The sequence below is a fragment of the Colias philodice genome, chromosome 3 (genome assembly GCF_061535455.1).
Source record: "Colias philodice isolate Cphi_HAF_F1 chromosome 3, ilColPhil1 Martin Lab GWU primary, whole genome shotgun sequence".
In the NCBI taxonomy this organism is placed as follows: domain Eukaryota; kingdom Metazoa; phylum Arthropoda; class Insecta; order Lepidoptera; family Pieridae; genus Colias; species Colias philodice.
The window spans coordinates 1,464,236-1,483,710 of NC_143088.1; the positions used below are offsets into that span (position 1 = coordinate 1,464,236).

The 19,475-nt window shown below is 34.1% G+C and overlaps 1 protein-coding gene across 1 annotated transcript; it reads left to right on the forward strand.

The window, feature by feature from the left end:
- The first annotated feature begins 1,080 nt into the window (after nt 1–1,080).
- On the forward strand, nt 1,081–18,638 carry LOC149489378 (ectin-like). The gene is made up of 7 exons (XM_089712840.1): nt 1,081–1,785; nt 3,972–4,115; nt 5,501–5,579; nt 12,839–12,988; nt 15,790–15,919; nt 16,691–16,780; nt 17,786–18,638. The coding sequence occupies exons 1-7, from the start codon at nt 1,595–1,597 to the stop codon at nt 17,968–17,970; spliced, it is 969 nt and encodes a 322-aa protein (XP_089568966.1). The 5' UTR covers nt 1,081–1,594; the 3' UTR covers nt 17,971–18,638.
- Nucleotides 18,639–19,475: the final 837 nt, after the last annotated feature.

Sequence of the window (19,475 nt, forward strand, 5' to 3'; positions counted from 1 at the left end):
ACGGCTACCCGCAATGCGGCTACCCGCATAGTGCGTATACGCTCTTAGAAGTAATGCGCGTGAATTGATGCGTGCAATCGATGCCAATGTGCCAACGACAGAAAATTAACAAGTGTTTTCCCCTTTATGTTGGCCGCATTGATCGAAATCACAGATCGAAATGTTTTGTTTAGATATATATTATCTATATATTATCGTTAGTAATATTATTAATTGTTGGAAATTTTTTCAAAACTTTCGTTTCATTGTAGTTTTTTCGAAATAATCAAAGTTATTCAAATTGTGTTAAAAAAAAAATATAAGTATGGATGAAGGTACAAACTACAAACACTGTTCTGTGGTACCAACATTGACTTTTTTTTTATATTTCACATTTCAACCAATTATTTATGTATACCACTTTATTTACACATAAATGAGGTTATTGCATGAATTTTTTTTTCAACAGTCAACACTGAACTTAGCGCAACCTGCTGTTGCATTTGAAAACTTCATTCACGTTCCAAAAAAGCATCAGCCATCAGCATAATTCGGCATTGTGCGCCACTGAGTCGCATTATGCTCTGTAATTGGAAAACTACAATTATGTATTGATATTATCGTTGTTTGTAGGCAATGCAGCATTGGGTTTGGTGTGGGAATGGGAACACATGCATTCGTCTTCAAGAAAACAAAAAAAAAAAACTAGTCTTGCTGAAGTTAACATTCGATTTTGCGACTACAAACCGATCCGGCCGTACTGCAAAATGAAAGATTCGGTGCAGTCAATATATGCGTTCATACACACGCACTCTTGAAAGAACCGTATGGTGTTTACACATAATATCTCAATGGTTTACACACGGTATTTCGATTCGAGGCTGTCGGATACAACAGTGCATGTACTGAGTGAATACAACATTCGGGTTTTCCAGATCCGATGAAAATAAGATTCGGAAAATCTTTCTCTCTTCTTTAGGTACCTACATTCTACGGCGCACCAGGGCGCCGCGGCGCACATTATAACCGTGAAAGTTTATGAGGGTAGTTGGATCATGGATGCAAGACATTTTATGATGGATGTATGTAAAAAGCTGTTTGGATCTGCATGAAGTTTGATACAGAGATATGTTTGATGTGTTTTGTGTTCATCAGCGGATGCAACCGCGCGACCCAACTATTTATTAGTCATTTTTACATATCGAAGTTCAAAGAAATAAACTCGATAAACTAAGCCACTTATTGAATTAGATAAAGTAGATTAGTAGTAATTCACCTTCAGTATGATCTCAACATTAATAAAATGAATAATCAAGTTATATTCATAGCACAAAATTCTTTACCTTCGTTTATATCATATTTCAATTATATGTATAGGAAAATTAAGAAAAGGCTCATTTCAATGATTTCGTTAACCCTACATATAAATAGGAGTAACGCATTAAACCACTAACAAAAACATAAAGGCGCGAGAAAATATAGCATTACCGAATTTTACTTTTAAATTTCCTCATCCCATCTCCGCGTTTCAGCGCTGGTCGCTGCAGCATTTTCAAGGACAGATCTTTCAGTAGGCTGCTAGCAGCCGAGCGCGTCACACGATGCTAGCACCGCTATGACGGCACAACGCGATCGCCGTGGCGACGACAATGTCGAATTGTTACCGTTGAAATCGATGTTAGTAAACAACAATTACAGAGAAGATGAAGTGTACTACCCACCGACACCGGCAATTAATAATCATCCGTCGAGTTCGAACCTTTATGATTATACACTCTTGTCGAAACGCACGCCGGCCTCAAAGCGGTATGTTCTTTATCTCATAATAGCTGAAAGCAAATTTGTTTATTGTTTTAAATTAATAATTAATTGCCTAAGAGACGCTGATATTGACGATAATATTGCGGTGTGTATTGCAAGTTTAAATTCGACATAACAATATTGTTTCTAATGTCTATAGGATCAGTTGATAATCTAAACATTGCGTTGCTCCAAATATTCAAAATAAATTTAAGAAAACAAAACGCAAAAATTATTTATGAAAGATTTTCAATATTATCTAATCTATCTTCTTATTTAACACGATTAATTAAATGTTATAAAACAAAATCAAAATTTATTTCATAATATTTTTGAGTATCATGAAAAAATTGAATTTTAAAATTGGAATACTGAAAAAAAAAAAAGAAAATGTCATCAGCCATTCAGCCAATTTTTAATATTTCCTTTCAATGTTCTGCATATACAGTACTTAATGTTCTGAATAAATAAAAAAATAGAAATCTCCTGATTGATTGATGGGTGATGTAAGTTGAAGTGCTTTTATCCTGAATGAATGTATCATCAATAATAATATTAAAAAAACACTTACACATACCCTCGTGTGCCCGTTCTGTTTAAATTTGTTTTTTTTTTCAGTCGTTTTATGATTAAATAAGCTCATTACGGCTTTGTAAATTGGAATGCATAATATGTATTTAAAATATAATTAATATAATATCGTTTAAATATCAGACAAAAAATGTACAGTCAATTGGTTTAAAGTTGAAAGATATTATGAGCATTTATTTTTAACCCATTGACCACCGAGCGCCCCGATCGGGCCACGACACAATAGATTTTCTATTGTGTGATGTGTCTGTGATTCTGGGGCCTCATGGATTTGATTAAATAAATTATTAGACCGTACGAACTATGATTTATCTGATGAATGAATTACGGAGTATCTACTTCATCTATCTATAGATAGCTGTAGGTACCAACATCTCGAAGAACATGTACTTATTTCGATTTATTAAGACTTTTATTTTAGAAGCAAAAGCAATTAATTAAAGCTGAAGGTTGGTTACTTTCTTGATTAAGAAGGTAACTCACATAAAATATCTTCATAAACTTCGAAGGTTCCAAACTTTGAGAGAGTTATCAAAGAAAGTTGGCAAAATGTTTCCGCTGACATGTAGGTATTATTTATCCTCTAATAAAAACTAATCTGTAGATACTTAAGTAGGTGGAATAATATTAATATATGTAGGTATAAGAACTAAACAGTAAAACCAAGTCGCAGTAACCAGGTGATATTTTTGTTCGAGCATAAATTAAATGTCATGGAAAATGCGGTAAATCCTTGGGTAAATCCCTCTAGTATAGGCTCTACGCTCTCGAACTTAAAAGCATTTACTAGGCATCTATTTTTGGGTAAAAGAGTGGCATTACAATTCTATAACTGAATTTGGCACACCGTTTGCCTGAGGGATACGAAGCTGATGTAATATGTTACATGGATACAAAGAGCCATACGCAAGCTGATGCCTCTGTAATTAATAAGTACACGCAGGGATTTTCTCAGTCCTGCGCGTTCGATGGTTCCTTAACTTCCAATATATATTATCTAAAGTTATTTGATATTTAAGAATTTATCAAGTTTCTGTTTAAATTAGATTAGAATTAGATGATTATAAAACGAAGAAGCATCTAGACGAGTAGTTGAAAAAATTAATAACTGATTTTTTAAAGAATACTGAATAGATAACAAATTTTTCGTGAGATGGGATTAGAACTCGCGTTTTTTGCTTTACCGTAGCAATACCTTAAACAAATACCACACCATCTAACCAGAGCAATCTAATTCAACTCTATCGGTATTCGGTTATGAAACAAAAGTCCTTCTTTTTGTCTATCTGTTAGTGATAAACGCAAAAACGACTGCACCGATGTTCATGCTATTTTTCACGCGAAAGGAAAAGCGTGGTTAACGAGGAAGGGTTTAGTGTATAATTTAAGAATTATACAACGCGGCTGGAGCCTGGAAGTGCGGCGGAAAGCTTCTTCTTCATAGCCACGTATGAACGTGCAATTCCAATCGTTACAATTCGACACTGCAAATCACTGTTGCAGTGTATATATGCTGACTGGATAACATTTTTAGTTGACCCGTTTTATTATATGCGTCAAATAAATGTAACCTTCTCCTTTTATATTTTTTATTTCCACAGGCTGTTATCACGAAATGCTCAGCCATCTCCGATGCCCCTCTTGACGCTATGTGGAGCCCCTCCACCGTCTCGGAAGCGTGAGGAGCTGACAGCCCTCGCTAACTTGAGGAAGAAGGTGGCCCCAGCTCTATTGCAGCATGATAGGTATTTTTTATCTGTTTATTACCACAGATATGTCAAGATAATCACTAGTGTGCATTAGCAAAGATTGATACAAACGTTTTTTACAGTTCTTTGTATCAAACATTATAATTATGTTCTAGAAATATGTATAGTGTCAAAGTAACTACTCCCTACTGATTAAAGATCGTTTGAAATAGTATGATAGAACAAAAATGGCTGGCAATTTCCTTTGCTTTAAAGATATTATAAGATAGAAAGATTATACGAAATTCGTTCTTCATGTATAAGTAGAACAGGGGCCTTAGACAAAGTAACAATTAAAAAACGATAACGAAGTTATCGATGACATTAGATAGACCACGTGATCTAACGCGGCGTATGTCAATCCCATACATTTTTGCCTTTTCTAACTTCGTTATCGTTTTTTAATTGTTACTTTGTCTAAGGCCCCAGGAATCTTACTAAACGAAAAATATAAAAATCCCCTGAATTTGGACAGGAAATTAAAATTATTTACATTACAATAGCTATATAATATTTCAAAGCCACAATCAAAAAGTAATTTTCCTTTTATCCAAATTACCAATTTCCCTCCGCAAAACTGAAGTCGTTTGCACTTTGCGAGCTTTTTCTTCACTTTCCAAATGGCTTGACTATTTTAGTACCATTTATCGATATCTAGTATTTTTTGAAGCCTTTATTAGCTTCACCTGTATGTTAATATATTTGTATGTAACCGACTCTTTTAGCCTCTATTTTGACCCATTTTAAACGGACACGTTTCATTTGAACTTTTTACACTTATCAAGGATCTGTGACAACACAATTATTTCAGGAGTTTGAGCGTGCTTTTAGCTATACATATTATTTTTTAATTAACGTGTTACTGTAAGTTGTAACACGGTTCTAACTTTGTAACAAATAACTTACATAATCAAATCGTTAGCTGGCTGTGTAATTAATTAATATACACAAATAAACACAAAATAAAAGGTAATATAAATCTTGATTAACGTTTAGACTTTAGCCGTAGAGCCAACCTTGGAAGTAGGTACATACCTAGTCAGGTATTGGAGTTAGACACGCACCGGGCACCCTCGCCTCTTGTAATTTGCATTTGATAAGACGCTTCGTGGATTTAAGGAATTGATGGCTTTTTTAAATGAAATGGAAAGCCTTCCAAGTTTTATTTTGAAAGGAGTAAGAAGAGGCGTTCAATTTGTTGATATATTTTTATATTAACAAAAATAAGTCACTCATAAGTTAGGTACTAACAATATCATCCATGTACTTAAATGAAAGGTTTAAATTATGTTTTGAACAATTTATGTATAACTTTGTCAGTAGTTAGCAGTTTTAAGTTCATTTTTATTTATTATTTGAATGACCAGTATATTTATGTTTAGGAGATCAACGAAAAATAATAACGAATCGGACCATCACGAAACAGAGCAACTTGACAACAGGCCTAAATTACTGCAAAAGGTAAGTTAAGTACTCAGGTATATTATTTACATAAATTGATATAAAAATTATACTGTTTTGTTGAAATCAGGCATCATTTCCTACAAGAAGACGATAAGAAATTTCATTTAAAAAACAGCCAAAATGTGAGTTCTTAATTCTTATTCTAATTATTTATTCACCTCTCTTGAATTCGAGAAGTTTAAAACTAAAAGCGCTAGATAATAAATTTAATTGCAATGAAGAGCGTCGGCTCACAGCAAACAATATTTCATAATGAACTAAAAGTCGTAGGCTCTTGAAGCAGCCTCGATAGCTTTATTTATTGCTTTAAAAAGCGCTAATTAAGCTCTATTACCGTGTACTCGTGCCTGAATGAACTTCATTCATTAATTGGAAGTGCTTTAACAATCCATTTAATTGGGTGAGCATATTAGTGATTCTTTAAGGCAATTTAAATCTAGAAATGCCTAATTTTAGCTAGTCTGGGCATAATAAGTAGCCTGGGTGCGAAAGGAATACGTTTTTTTCGATTTATGTACTTTAATCTACTTTAATAGATGACTAATCTTTTCACATCTACACATTATATGCTATTTGTCACACTTTTTAAAATTAATGCAACATTCACTTTGTGTACTACTGCAATTGTCTTAATAAAAACCACCAAAATTCGTCCCCAGTTATTCTAGCTTTCTTACCTATACCAAAATCGTCAAAAAACATTATAATAAAACTCCCTGAAACTTCTCATCTCCGACTACAGAATAATGATTCGAAATATTTCTAACTCGTTCACACTAAAAGCTCTTCCTTGGTAAAAGCAGGAAGCAATTAAAATAATGATGGTATTTCGTAAGATTACAAGGGATACCAACTGCTCCGGCCTTGACCCGAGCGAAATGTGTGGCCTTGTTACCTATTGGGCCCTTCCTTGAGCGGTTATCAGATTTTTTTATCACACCAGCACACCTTGCATAACAGTTTTACATAAATATCACGTAAGATATCAAAGTAATATTTTGTAGAAAAGTTTTAATGCCATTTTGGAACTTTTCATAGCATGGGATATAGGGAAGGGGGAAGGGAAGTTAGGAAACAAGAATATGGTCTGATTAAAATAAATTATGTATTTTTTTGGGTCTTGCTAGTCTCAATTTTTTTTTTACAATGAGATTGAATTCAAATGTACCTAGTACTTACCTACATATTCTGGACCGCATTACAAATGTAAAGATAACTAGGCCTAAAAGCTAATTTTCTCTTTGTTAAAAACTTAATTATAAGTAGGATGAACTAAGATTAATTCTAATTAGCGAAGCGTGAAAATGGAAATTGAGTGAAATGCCGAAATAATTAGTAAGATATTCCTACAGTATTGATTCGCGTTTCACTTAGTGCGCAATCATTCACCCGAAACCAACCCTTCTTCCTACCTCTGAATTCCATTACGATCCATAATTTCCAACGAAACATCGATCAAAACCCTTGTCAGTATTGAAAGGGTCATGTAATCTAAACTGATTTTTTCTAAGCCCTCAGTCAGTTTCAATTCATCATCACTGTATTGTACTTACCTAAGTTATCAATCAATCTCAAGACTAATCATCTGAGTGATACGGCAATGCTTTGTTATTATAGCTTTTCGTGAGAATGGTATTAATGTTAGAAATTAGAATATAGCCTATAGGTACTTGATGTAACAAACAGTAGGCTTAAAAAAATCCATCTAATCAAAAAGTAGAACTACCGATTAGTATGTAGTAGGTATTAACTATAACATACCTATCCTATATGCTCGACGCTTGTACCTACACTATACCTCTAGGCTCTAACTCTACGTATACATATTTACGTCCTTGTAATGAATATTATTACAGTAGACAAATTCTACACAAACATATATAATAAAAATAGACAATAATGAAATAGAGTATGTAAACGAATATGTGTATTTAGGGCAACTAATATCGCCATCAAATACCATGCAAAAAGAAATAGATAGAAGAGTAGCAAATACCTGGAGAAAGTACTGGTCCCTAAGTGAAGTCATGAAAAACAATCAAATGCCTATGGAATGTAAGAGAAGAGTATACAACACATGCATTTTACCATGTTTAACATATGGTTGCCAAACATGGGCACTGACTGATCGACAACTAAATAAATTAAATGTATGTCAAAACAAAATAGAAAGAAGCGTTATTGGTGTTCGGAGAATAGAAAGAATAAAATTGAATATAATTAAAAGTAAAACTAAATTTAAAAATGTACAAACTATATCTAAAATACTCAAATGAAGATGGACTGGGCATATGTTGAGAGATAAGGAAGAAAAATGGACAAGGACTATAACAGAATGGTACCCCCGCGATGGTATACGAAAAAGAGGAAGACAGTTCAAGCGGTGGGAAGACGATATTAAAAAGATAGCTGGCCGGGAATGGATCAGAATAGCTAAAAATAGAGCGAAATGGAAATCCTTAGAGGAGGCCTTTGTCGGAAGACAAGCTGCCATAGAAGAGCCAAGTTTGCCGATTATATAGATTAACAACTAACGTAATAATATAATAGAGAAAATAGTTTAGAAACGTTTAAAATAATATACAATATAATATAATATAGGAATAAATAAGGAATATTGTCAACGGCATATAGTAGTATAAGATTTTTTGTAGTAGTTTGTAATGTTTTTGCAGTCATAAAGGCTTATTTTATTTATTTTTTAATGAATATTATCAGCTCTTGAAATACGGAATACGAGGAACATGAGATAAGTAAGGCGAGAACTATCACGCAAATTGGACAATAAAACCCGATCGTAAGTATCTACGTAGGTTGCTGTGGGAGGAGTGAGGACCCTTTGTAGGGTCTCCTGTCTCCACCTCAAGGGTGCTCACTCATTCATGCCGTAACATAAACTGGCTACGACGCGGAGTCACTGATGTAGAAATTGAAAGCTTATTATTCCAAAAATAACTATTTCGAAATACGAATTGAAATTATTTTGATGTTAGATATAAATTCTTCGCGAATCATATTTATTGGACCGGAATTCCAAGAATGGTTGCGATGTGATGCCAGATATAATTTATACACGCGACGTTATTCATGTTTTCATAATTCATATTCTTGCCCTTATTAAAACGGTTTTTCTTGCAGAATAAATGGGTGATGCAAATTTGCGTAGGTATGGTGTAGGTATGGTGTGTGGTTCAATCGCGGTTGAAATGTCATGACATTTCAATTTTCATATTTTGCTCTTCTATTTAGTCTGAAAATTGTTGGAAAAGCGATGCAACAAATTAATCTCATACTGACACCCACAAGGTATGGTGTGCATTGCTTGTATAGCTTTATGGTAGTGTTGAGTATTATTGTGATAATATTTTTCAATGTGCTAAAATAGCAATAATAATTCGGGTTAAATTAAAATCCGGCGATATAGTGAAACAAAAGTCACAGAACCAAAGCTTTTACTTTAGGTATATAAATCTTAGCAGTTTCGGAACATATTGCCAAGAAGTTTATAGGAAGTTATTGTGCGGTTTGAATATAGCTTTTACCATCTATGAAATAGAACGCTTGCGGTTTTCTGCTATATAGCGTACCAACTTGCTTATAAAAAAAAATATAAAGAAAAAAGAATAGCATGATGGATAGAACTCTGAAGTGGACCAAGGTTTGTGGTCAGAAATAGGTCAGTTCTGCTGAACTTGTAACTCTGGTGACAGATGTGCACTATTCATAACTTTAGCTATAATAATTTGAAATTTCGTCTTTATTACATTTCTAACTTTAGCAGTGAAATCACTCGTGTAGTCCGCTTATTAAAAGTCGTACGTATTTGAATGATATCTCTTTACGTAGAGCACTCTTTTTTCATACAGAAAAAGTAGGTAACATTTAAATTTTATTTATAACTAGCTTTCCGCCCGTGGCTTCGCCCGCGTTTTCAGAGAAAAACCCGTTCCCGTTACCCGTAGGATTTCCGGGATTAAACCTATCCTATGTCCTTTCTCGGGTATCAAAATATCTCTATACCAAATTTCATGCAAATTGGTTCAAGTAGTTCAGGCGTGATTGAGTAACAGACAGACAGACAGAGTTACTTTCGCATTTATAATATTAGTATGATATCTCTATACGTAGAGCACTCTTTTTTCATACAGAAAAAGTAGGTAACATTTAAATTTTATTTATAACTAGCGGTCCGCCCCGGCTTCGCCCGTGGTACATATTTACGTTTTCTCTACATAAGAACCATCCTCGTACTTCAAGGAATATAATAGAAAAGAATTATCGAAATCGGTTCAGCCGTTCACACTGATTCCATTCCTTAGATTTCATGCAAACACAAATTCCATCCTGGAGGTCTGAAATTTTCACATCCATGCATACAACACACATTTAATATAATACATATGTGTTAAATATTTTGATTTAAATTCAAATTTCGTAAAGGCAAGTTGTAATGCAGCTATTCGAATTCCCTGTAGTAACGAATGTAGTCATGAATTTTAGAGCACTGGCGCAGATGCGGCTAGGCCGAACCCGCGGCGGTTATATCTGCCAATAAAAGATGCTGCATTGGGATTTCAATGTGTCCGAATATTGCGCAGTGTTTTTGTTATGCACCAATAGCTTGTTTTTTATATCACGCTTGATTGCATATAAACAATGAAGGCATACCGCAGAATTATGTGTACCTACACATAATTCTGCGGTATGCCTTATGCCAACTCTATAATTTCGTTGTGTGATTTTTTTTTGTTCATGTTGGAAGGCTGTATTCTACCAAAAGTGCAACTGCAACTGCAACATATTAAATACATATTTTAACATTTGCAAGAAGAGTATTTTTTCAGGTATGCTTTTTCAATTAGGTATCGGTGTAAAAAAATAAATTAAGTAAGTAGTTAGGTTATCTCATATATCAGTAGGTATACTAAGTGTGTCGTCCTTTAACTCAAATTCTATACCAGAGCCTCAAAACTTTATAATACTTCGTTATTTAATATTATAATGCAAGTTTGAAGGAAGTAGTTTCAGGGTATTGAGCGCAGGTGAGGGTCGTCAGAATGTAAGAATATCGATATTGAATATTATCCAAATCGATATATTTTACACGTTAGATTCTATCGATGTCATCGTTTTCTTATTTTTTTATTTACGGATATTTTAATAGGTTGTTTATCTAGAATCAAATGATATAATACGGCATAGAGAAGTCAGTTTCCCACCTAATTGCCAATTAGTGTATTTACTCGAAGTAACTAAACCATAACTTAACGTATCGTATAGCTTAGAGCTTAGACTATAAACTCTAGATTATATCAAATAGTATATTATGTTACATTATTCACAAGTAAAAACAGAGTTCAGAGTATTCGTGGCGCCTCTAGTTTTGCCTCTGGTGGATTATTACGGGCTGAATCGATGCTCCATGGGGAGGGACACTCTCCAAGATTAATGGCGAAGAGCCAAAATCTATCTATCTTCATATTTCCTAGACTCCTCCAGAAGGAGTTCCTTTAAAAGTCTAGGAAATACTAACTAAGTAACTAAATGAAGAGTGAACGTACTTTACGGAACCTATTTTGACATCGCATTTTTTGTCAGATTTTTGGTTTTTAGACTTTGTCTGGACTCGGACCGCTAAAAATATAGCAGTTGGAAATAACCAAAAAAGATATCTATCTTTATCTAATAAGCAGATGCTAAGTCTTTTTGTAAAACAACTTAAACTATGTAAAATAGAAAACAGAAATATTGGTAAACGACTTGCACGATAACGTGATGTGCATGCGAGCGGGCACAGAATTAAATTGCATTTCAATAGTATTTCACACTTTCTCGATGGTTCTATTTACTTAATCTATACTCAAAAATACGGTCTACATACTAATCCTGAAATATTAGTGATACAGACATAATAAAATAGATATTTTAAGTTTATTAATGTATAGTTCATAATGTGGTTCTTAAGGTAGATTCCAATCTTAAATTAGGTCATATATTGCATCTACAGACGCTCCGATTATAGATGTCTTTATTGGAAAGAAAAACTGCATTGAAGTAAATATATTTTTTCATCGAGAGGGCTGATTTAAAATATATACAGAGTACAGACTATTTAGCACTTGATATGTGGCTTTTTACTCGATCAAATTCAAAGCAAAAGCAAGTCTAGCCATCAGTTTAGGTGCGCTGCTACGAGCGTGCAGGCCATACAATTAAAATTAATTGCTCACTTGCATACTGTATATTATTAACCCCTGTGTGCTTAGATTGTTACCATGCACATTCGTGATTGTATGGTTTTAACCCTGAGATTTAATTTCATGTAAATTCTAATCCCTTTATATTTGTGACCTAGCTACTGTCCACAACTTGATTCAGGCATGCTAAATGTTTAACGGACCATTTTCTTTACCCAAAATGATGGTATGGTCTCGATAATATGTCTGTTGGTGCCAACAAAGTGGCGCTTACCGTTTCTTATAGATTAGATAACAATTATAAGTTGCATACAATTGAGTAATGATTACTATGTACCCTCATAGGAGGCTCCTGGCACAACAGTGGGAACGAGCTGATATATGAGCTGATGATGTTAATGTAAATAACTATTTCAACGATATATCGTTGAAATAGTTATCACGCTACTTTTATAAGTTTTATCATTAAAACTTATAAATCATGCAGCAAATCTATATCTACTTAATTCGGAGACTTTATAGAATATCTTACTGTTAAATTACTTTGGCTACGAGCCAAGAACTAAGTCTTACTCGACTTATTACTTCTAGTAGGACTGGGCAAGTATTGTGTGAGTTCTAAAATATTTTTAGATTCTTACAGTTCATATAGTTCATACAATGCGATTTGTGAAGCTGTGAACTTTAAACTTTCAAGGGACTGTTTATTTATACCTACTTTATAGTTGAAATTCTTCAAGTATCCAAGAAAAGTCTGATATTTAAAGCTTTCAGTAACATTTTTTCTTATTACTGCGTGTTAGCCTTGTTGACTTCGCAGTTTAGCATATTTTCTTTCATGTATAAAAATGGGTTAATCACGATGTAAACCGCTAATACTGCAATGATTTAAATATAAATAACGTAGCATTTCTTCATGAGAATTATGCTATAGTCGCCTATTAAACTGTGTTGCATATTTTGTCTAAGATACAAGACTTATTAAACATGCTTCTAAAATCTAGTAGAACATTTAAGGGAATCTTTTTAAAAAATCTTTATTCCTCAAATCATATACAGGTGCTAAAAACAAGACCAGTCAGCATGGTGGTGCAGTGGAGCGAGGTTCGCACCGCGTGGCAGGACAGCGACTTCATCACGGAGTGCCTGTGTTGGCATAATGTGTATCGTCAGAGGCATGGTGCTCCCCAACTTTATATGGCGCCTGAGGTGAGTTATGATTGTTGTATCATGATCTATTATAAGTCCAAGATTTGGGAACATTCTTGACGTGGTCTACTTCTGTAGGGCATTGAATTGGTAGAAATTTCAGTAGTATCGTATAGCTACAGGATTAGGCAGTATTATGTGGCGTTCATTTTGCTTAACTAGCGACACATCACACATTAATTGACCGAATATTGTTGTATAAAAATAACAGAATAAAATAGAAATCAGATCGGATGTCGGATACGATGCCATATTTCAGCCGAAAATCCCAGTTTCGGAACGGTCCTAGCTGAAACGAGGACTAAATCAAATGAAATGGTACTGAATATGACCGGACTTTATTTTACACGTGTACCTACATATTCCGGTCACTGACAAAGTCTACGGGGAATACTCTCGATTGATGTTATGCTATGTCAAAGGAAATCTCTGGAAATTAATGAAGCTCTAGATATAAACCTGTATAATTAACCCTCAATAGTGGTAACATTTCGTCTCGTCAAAGAAGTTTAAGCATCAAATTGCTTTATGATTCAGATAATCGTCGTTTGAAGACTGAAATATAGGTAGGCAATCAAAATTTTAACGCCCTCACTAATAGAAACGTGTAAATTCACCATTGTTAACAAAATACGTAACGTAACGGCACCAGTCTTGTACAGATTAAGGAAAAAATTGAAGTTTTTTGCAAATTTCTCGTAGGTTTTTTAACTTTATTGGATATTGTTTAGTTATACCTTTAGTTCAATGTTAGTTTAACGTAACCAATATTAGAAAAAAGATTACAATGCATAAATAGTGAAGTTATTTATAAATTAAAAAACCACTTTTTTGCACCAGTGTTGGACAGTGAAAAATCTAATGATGGACACCCAGTTTTGGACAACATCCAGTTATGAACACCCATTTATGGACTGTACCTAATGTCGTTTCTCCAGTTATTTACACTTGGAGAAGACTTATAGTTATCAACTGAATCTTGAAAATGATGATTGGAATACAATAAATCGGGGATGTATTTATAAAAAATAGTACTTATTAATTATTTTGCATACTTATAATATTTAAAACAGTCTTAATTTCCATTTTCTATGCAAAAATTGGACAAATGCATCGTTAAATACGAGTTATGTCCGTTAAGAAACACCAATATGGTTTTTTTCTCAATAAGTCAGGGATGAAAAATATAACTAAAAAAAGTACTGCCATTCCATCCATTTTGGGACTTCTTCTTCTTCGTCATATCACTATAGGGGGGTAGATGTTACCCGCTTCACGATGTTCCGCCATATCTCTCTGTTTCCTGGCATTCCGCTACACTCGTGAAGTGAATCGCCAATCTGAATCCGCCAGCAGCCTTAATCTGATCGGTCCATCGATATGGATTCCAAATTGTAGCACGAGGCAAAAAGCTTTTTTTAAACTGTTGTCAAGATGGTGTGGATGAAATTTAAGCGTGTGTGCTATATGGTGGTGAAATTTAGCAGCAGACAACGATCCAAACAGTTCATCAGAGAACTCTCTATGATAGATGCGTTACAATACGCATTAGTATGCGACTTTTCTACGTAGTGATAGAGAATGAAGCCGAGAACGAGTCGTACAGCACATAATGACCCATTGTTTTAAAATATATTCTTCATGTTTAGATAGATATTATGTTGTTGGACCCATTAGTGTAATTTTAACAAAAAATATCAATGTCCATTATAGGAACCAAAGCAAATCCAGTCATGGACAATTGTTGTACAATATTGGAACCCTTTGTTTGAAATGGTCGTGATAGGTATATTATTAATCAGAAAGAAAAGACAATACAGAAAAGCGCATGTAATTAATACCTTTAAAAAAAGTTTATTTTCGACATATGTCCATAAATGGATATATCCATAGAATTAAATCCAGTTATGGACACTGAAGAATTTTATTTAAACAACTTTACCTATCATGATACTAAATCGTGTAATATTTCGTACAATTAACTACTATAAATAAAAGTAATATCAAATTTTGCTGACATTTATACAAAAATTCTTATAACCAAATTTGTGTCCTCACTTCCTTAAAGATTTCCTTAGTAAAAACGGATTTCTTCGAAACGAGTCGCACCAACTAAACATAACGTTCTGCCATCTTCAAACATTTTGGCCGAATAAGATGAAGTGTCGTATTTTGATAGCATAAGAAACAAACTTTTATTTTAAGTATTGCCAAATTATATAACGTTAATTTTGGTCTTAATATTTAAATTTAATATTTATTTTGTCCATTACTGGATGCTTGTCCACGACTGGTGCCGTTACCTTAGGTTGCGTACGAATCTCGTTAACGAGCACGCAATTATAAGTTTTCTTGCCATTAAAACGCGTCATAATGAGCGACCTTTTCATAAGCCTTGTTAGAATCGCGCAAACTTTTTACGAGAAAATTCCAACTGCGTAAATATTAAAATAGTTGAGAGAAGCAATGCGAGCGGAATAATGGCTTCATTCATGGGCTCGAGGAATGCTCTGCAAACACCTCGTTTAATTTAGTTCTGTTCAAATTTATGTAATTTTATATTCATTTTATAAACGACTTAAGACGCTGCTTGAAAATAGGTGTTTGCTTTAAATAAAAAAAAAAAAGATTCTGCAGAGTACCTACTAAAAATAGCTAATGAACTAACTCTAGTAGTAACTCACTCTACCTGGTGTAGTACCCTTAAGTTAAAGATGGATGAACTTGAGACTGTTATTAAATTCTGGTTAAAGTCGATTTTATGTTTAATTTCGGTAAAGCCCAACGTAATTTATTTTTAGCTCTGCGACTACGCTCAGGCGTGGGCGAACCATTTGGCGCATACAAATAAGTTCTACTACAGGAACGACAGGGACGTCGGACAGAACCTCTACCAGAGGCCTGTTAGTGCTCTGCAGCCGGAAATCACTGGTATGTATTGTGCCTTTATATTTTATCATTTATCAGATACTTCTAGAAGCTTAATTCAAAATTGATTTGAATTTTACGGCTTCCCGACTGTTATTCTAAAGGTGCCGGTTACCCCCCAGATCTGATAACTCTACAAGTGTTCATATGCGGTGGTGATCACTTTCAATATTAGGGAGAACCAACAACTCGGTTACGCGCACTAACTTAAAAAAATTTGACACACAAATTTAATATTTTCTTCCGGATTTTATCTACATTCTACATCCTTATTCGGTTCCTATTGCAAATAATTTAAACGAGTATATAATTTGAATTAAGCAGTCTCAAACCTTTATGCTAAATTGGGGCGACCTTTTGAGTCAATACCTAATTACATCTTAAGAGTTAAAAGCAACCCACGCTTCAATATAGATCAAATTCCTAATGAGTTGGGGCCTTGGCTGTAGATAAACTGGTCCAATGATTTTCGATAATTATTATTGCGGCCGAGGGAACCCAATAAGGGTTAGAAAATTCGTTTACTAACAGAAAGCTAGTGGCATAGGTACCTAACTCCTTACCCTAACTCTACCTTGACAATTTTTTTGATCCGGGGTAAATCGAGTGAAGCTGGGGCAAGCGACGTTAGAACTTAGAAGTCTTTAAGTGTAGAATATATTTTATTAAATGTATGATTCCAGGACCAGCCTTAAAGTTATTTTAGTGCTAAAAAGTATGAAATTTTCAAGAATATAACTACTTATACACTTATGAAAAATGTAATAATCTTAGGTCAAGAAGTTTCCTCGTACTGGTATGCAGCCGTGCGCCAATATAATTTCTTCAAGGAATCCGACGTCCTCCACGCCAACGTAAATGCAGGTAAATTTCAACTTGCAAGAGCAATGTATTGGAAAATTAATAATGGCAAAATGTTCGCGGTTTTATTCGCACCAGTGCATTTGTACGTAGTCATTCGCTGGCAATATTTCAATCCATTTCAGTGGGTATTAAACATTCATTTTTTGATGGCTAGTGCAAGTAATGCGTTCGTGTTAGTCATTTGTATGCCAAGTTAGTCAGTGCATCCTATCAGCTATCTGCCAGTGTTAGTCCAATTATTACGGAGAGCTCGAACGGTCAAAAAATACAGCCGAATATTTGTCAATCTATGAAAAAAAATAGATATACCTATAGATTTATAAAGTTTTACGAAACATAGACAATATAATATTGTCCGGATTACGGTCACAAAGCCAAAAGGTTATCGAGAATTTCCCTTATGTGCTCCATATTTATTTAGGACGTTTCCTAAATTTGGTATAGGTACAGTTATTTGATTGATTCCCTTTGGTCAGGTAGTCTAGGTCCTGCGAGAAAGGATTCTGAATAATTTAGTTCCCAAAGTAATTTTGAACTAGCTTCTATTTATCAATATAAAATGTTTTCATGTTTGTAGACTACGATTACATAAAATAATAATATGTTATGGTAATTTTCTCGTCGTTGTGGGTGTTATAAATTATTCAGAATGACTGCGGACTACATAGTTACTTTATTTTCAAAAAAATATTAATACGACTAGTTAGTTTATGCGCCATTGTAGTAGGTACCTCTATGTACAATATGGCACAACAGTTAATCATATAATTCTAATTGAACTTACAATAAACAATAAGACTCACAATCGTCTTTACGCCTATTAAATGGTCGAAAAAAATGTGTGTCCAACAGTGGCAGTAATGCTCATTATAGAAAAGTCTGCCTAATACATATAAGTACAGGCAGAGTTAAGGTTCTGACAATTTGAACGTGATTGTAAGTCGAGTTGTTTATAGTATATAGTTAAATTAATTAAACTGCTTAAATTGTACACAATACTTCCAGGCCACTTCACCCAAATGGTATGGGTGTCCACGCGTTTCTTCGGCGTTGGCAAGGCAAGATCTCGCGCAGGTAAGGTGATAGTTGTCGCCAATTACTCTCCCCCAGGGAATGGATCCGGCCAGTTCGAGACCAATGTTCTACCACCGTTGCCTGATAACACGCCAGAGTTACCTCCGGAACAGTGACGAAGGTTTTCTATACGTGGCAGGAGGTTACGGATCGATGCCACGATGAATCGATAAACGGGTGCTGAGTGTGGTAGAGTTTAGAAATTGTTAATTTGTACCTAACTCCTTAATAGACTTCTGTGAAAGCTTTGAAACGGAACTTTATACAGTAAACCACACATTTAAAGGAAAGCTTAGGTTGGTCATTGAAAGGTCCTTCCAGAGTCTAGTTACATAAGTCTACGTAAATATTGTGAATTTGTTAAGTTTACGTAATCTATTGGTTAATGTCAAAGGACATAAGCGTAAAATGTTTACGCCAAAAATTATCGCTGGAACAACCTTTTGTTGAAATGGAGCGTGTCGTAACGTAGATGGAGGGTAGATAGATATAAGTAATTTCGTTGTAATGTTATTTAAACGAAAACTGAATCCCTAAGCACGTCACGTCTGCGAGACGACACTCTATAATAAATATTGATAGGCTTCAGGTGTGAGGTGGTATTTAATGGACTCAGTGTTTTCAGTATTTCTAATGAAAATACCCAAAGCTTATGAAGATAGGCACCGTAATATACTCTTGTCTGTAGATTAGAACGGTTATTGAGAATTCGGTTCGATACCGGTTGACGAATATGAATTTGTTTTGATAAGAGAGGATATAATTTTATATTTTACGGAATTTTGAACGGAGTAAGGCAAAAATATATAACATAAACACATTTTATTCTGTTGATGGTAGTTAAATATTGATGGCCTGGTTGGACAAAAATCCTAGGGACTCACTAATCAGTCTTAGTTTTTAGTCCTTTTCCACAAAGGCCTGTCGAATGAATTTACAAGGAGCACAAAGTAGACATAATAACGGCACTAGAGACATCCTTTTGTTTTAGACCTGGTTGGTTCGAAGATGGACAATCTATATTTCACGCATGCGTAGGTTTTTTTTATATGAAGTTGATGAGGTGAGCTGAGAGGGTTTAGAAATATAATGAGAGGGATTTTAACGTATATTATATAGAATTAGGTGCTGTAGGAAATTTTGTTGCGGTACATAAAGAACAAAATGAATAGCGGTCTTTAGAGATTCAAATTCAGGTGCGTTGAAAGACTTAGTCTATTATGCTTTTATGTAAAATATTATAACGCCTATATTTTAAGTTAATATAAGGTAATATTGTTATATTAATATATTATTGTAATGTAATAACGGTTGTTTCGCCTGAGCTTACATTTGATAACAGTATTCGCTTATAAAGCAATAATTTTAACGCACATTTTAAAGTACATCGAGTTTAAATAATTAGTTCATCAAATATTATGATATAGAAATATATATTGATAAATTATTTAATAACTTATCACATACACAGCAACTTTCTTGGCCTACTTTAAATAGTAATCAGAGAAAACTGAATATCTTCTAAAACTGCGCTTAATGTAGAATCCACCTACATATTTAGAATTGTTCTACTATTCTAAAATATAGATTACACACAGCCTAAGCTATTAAGTATCTTATT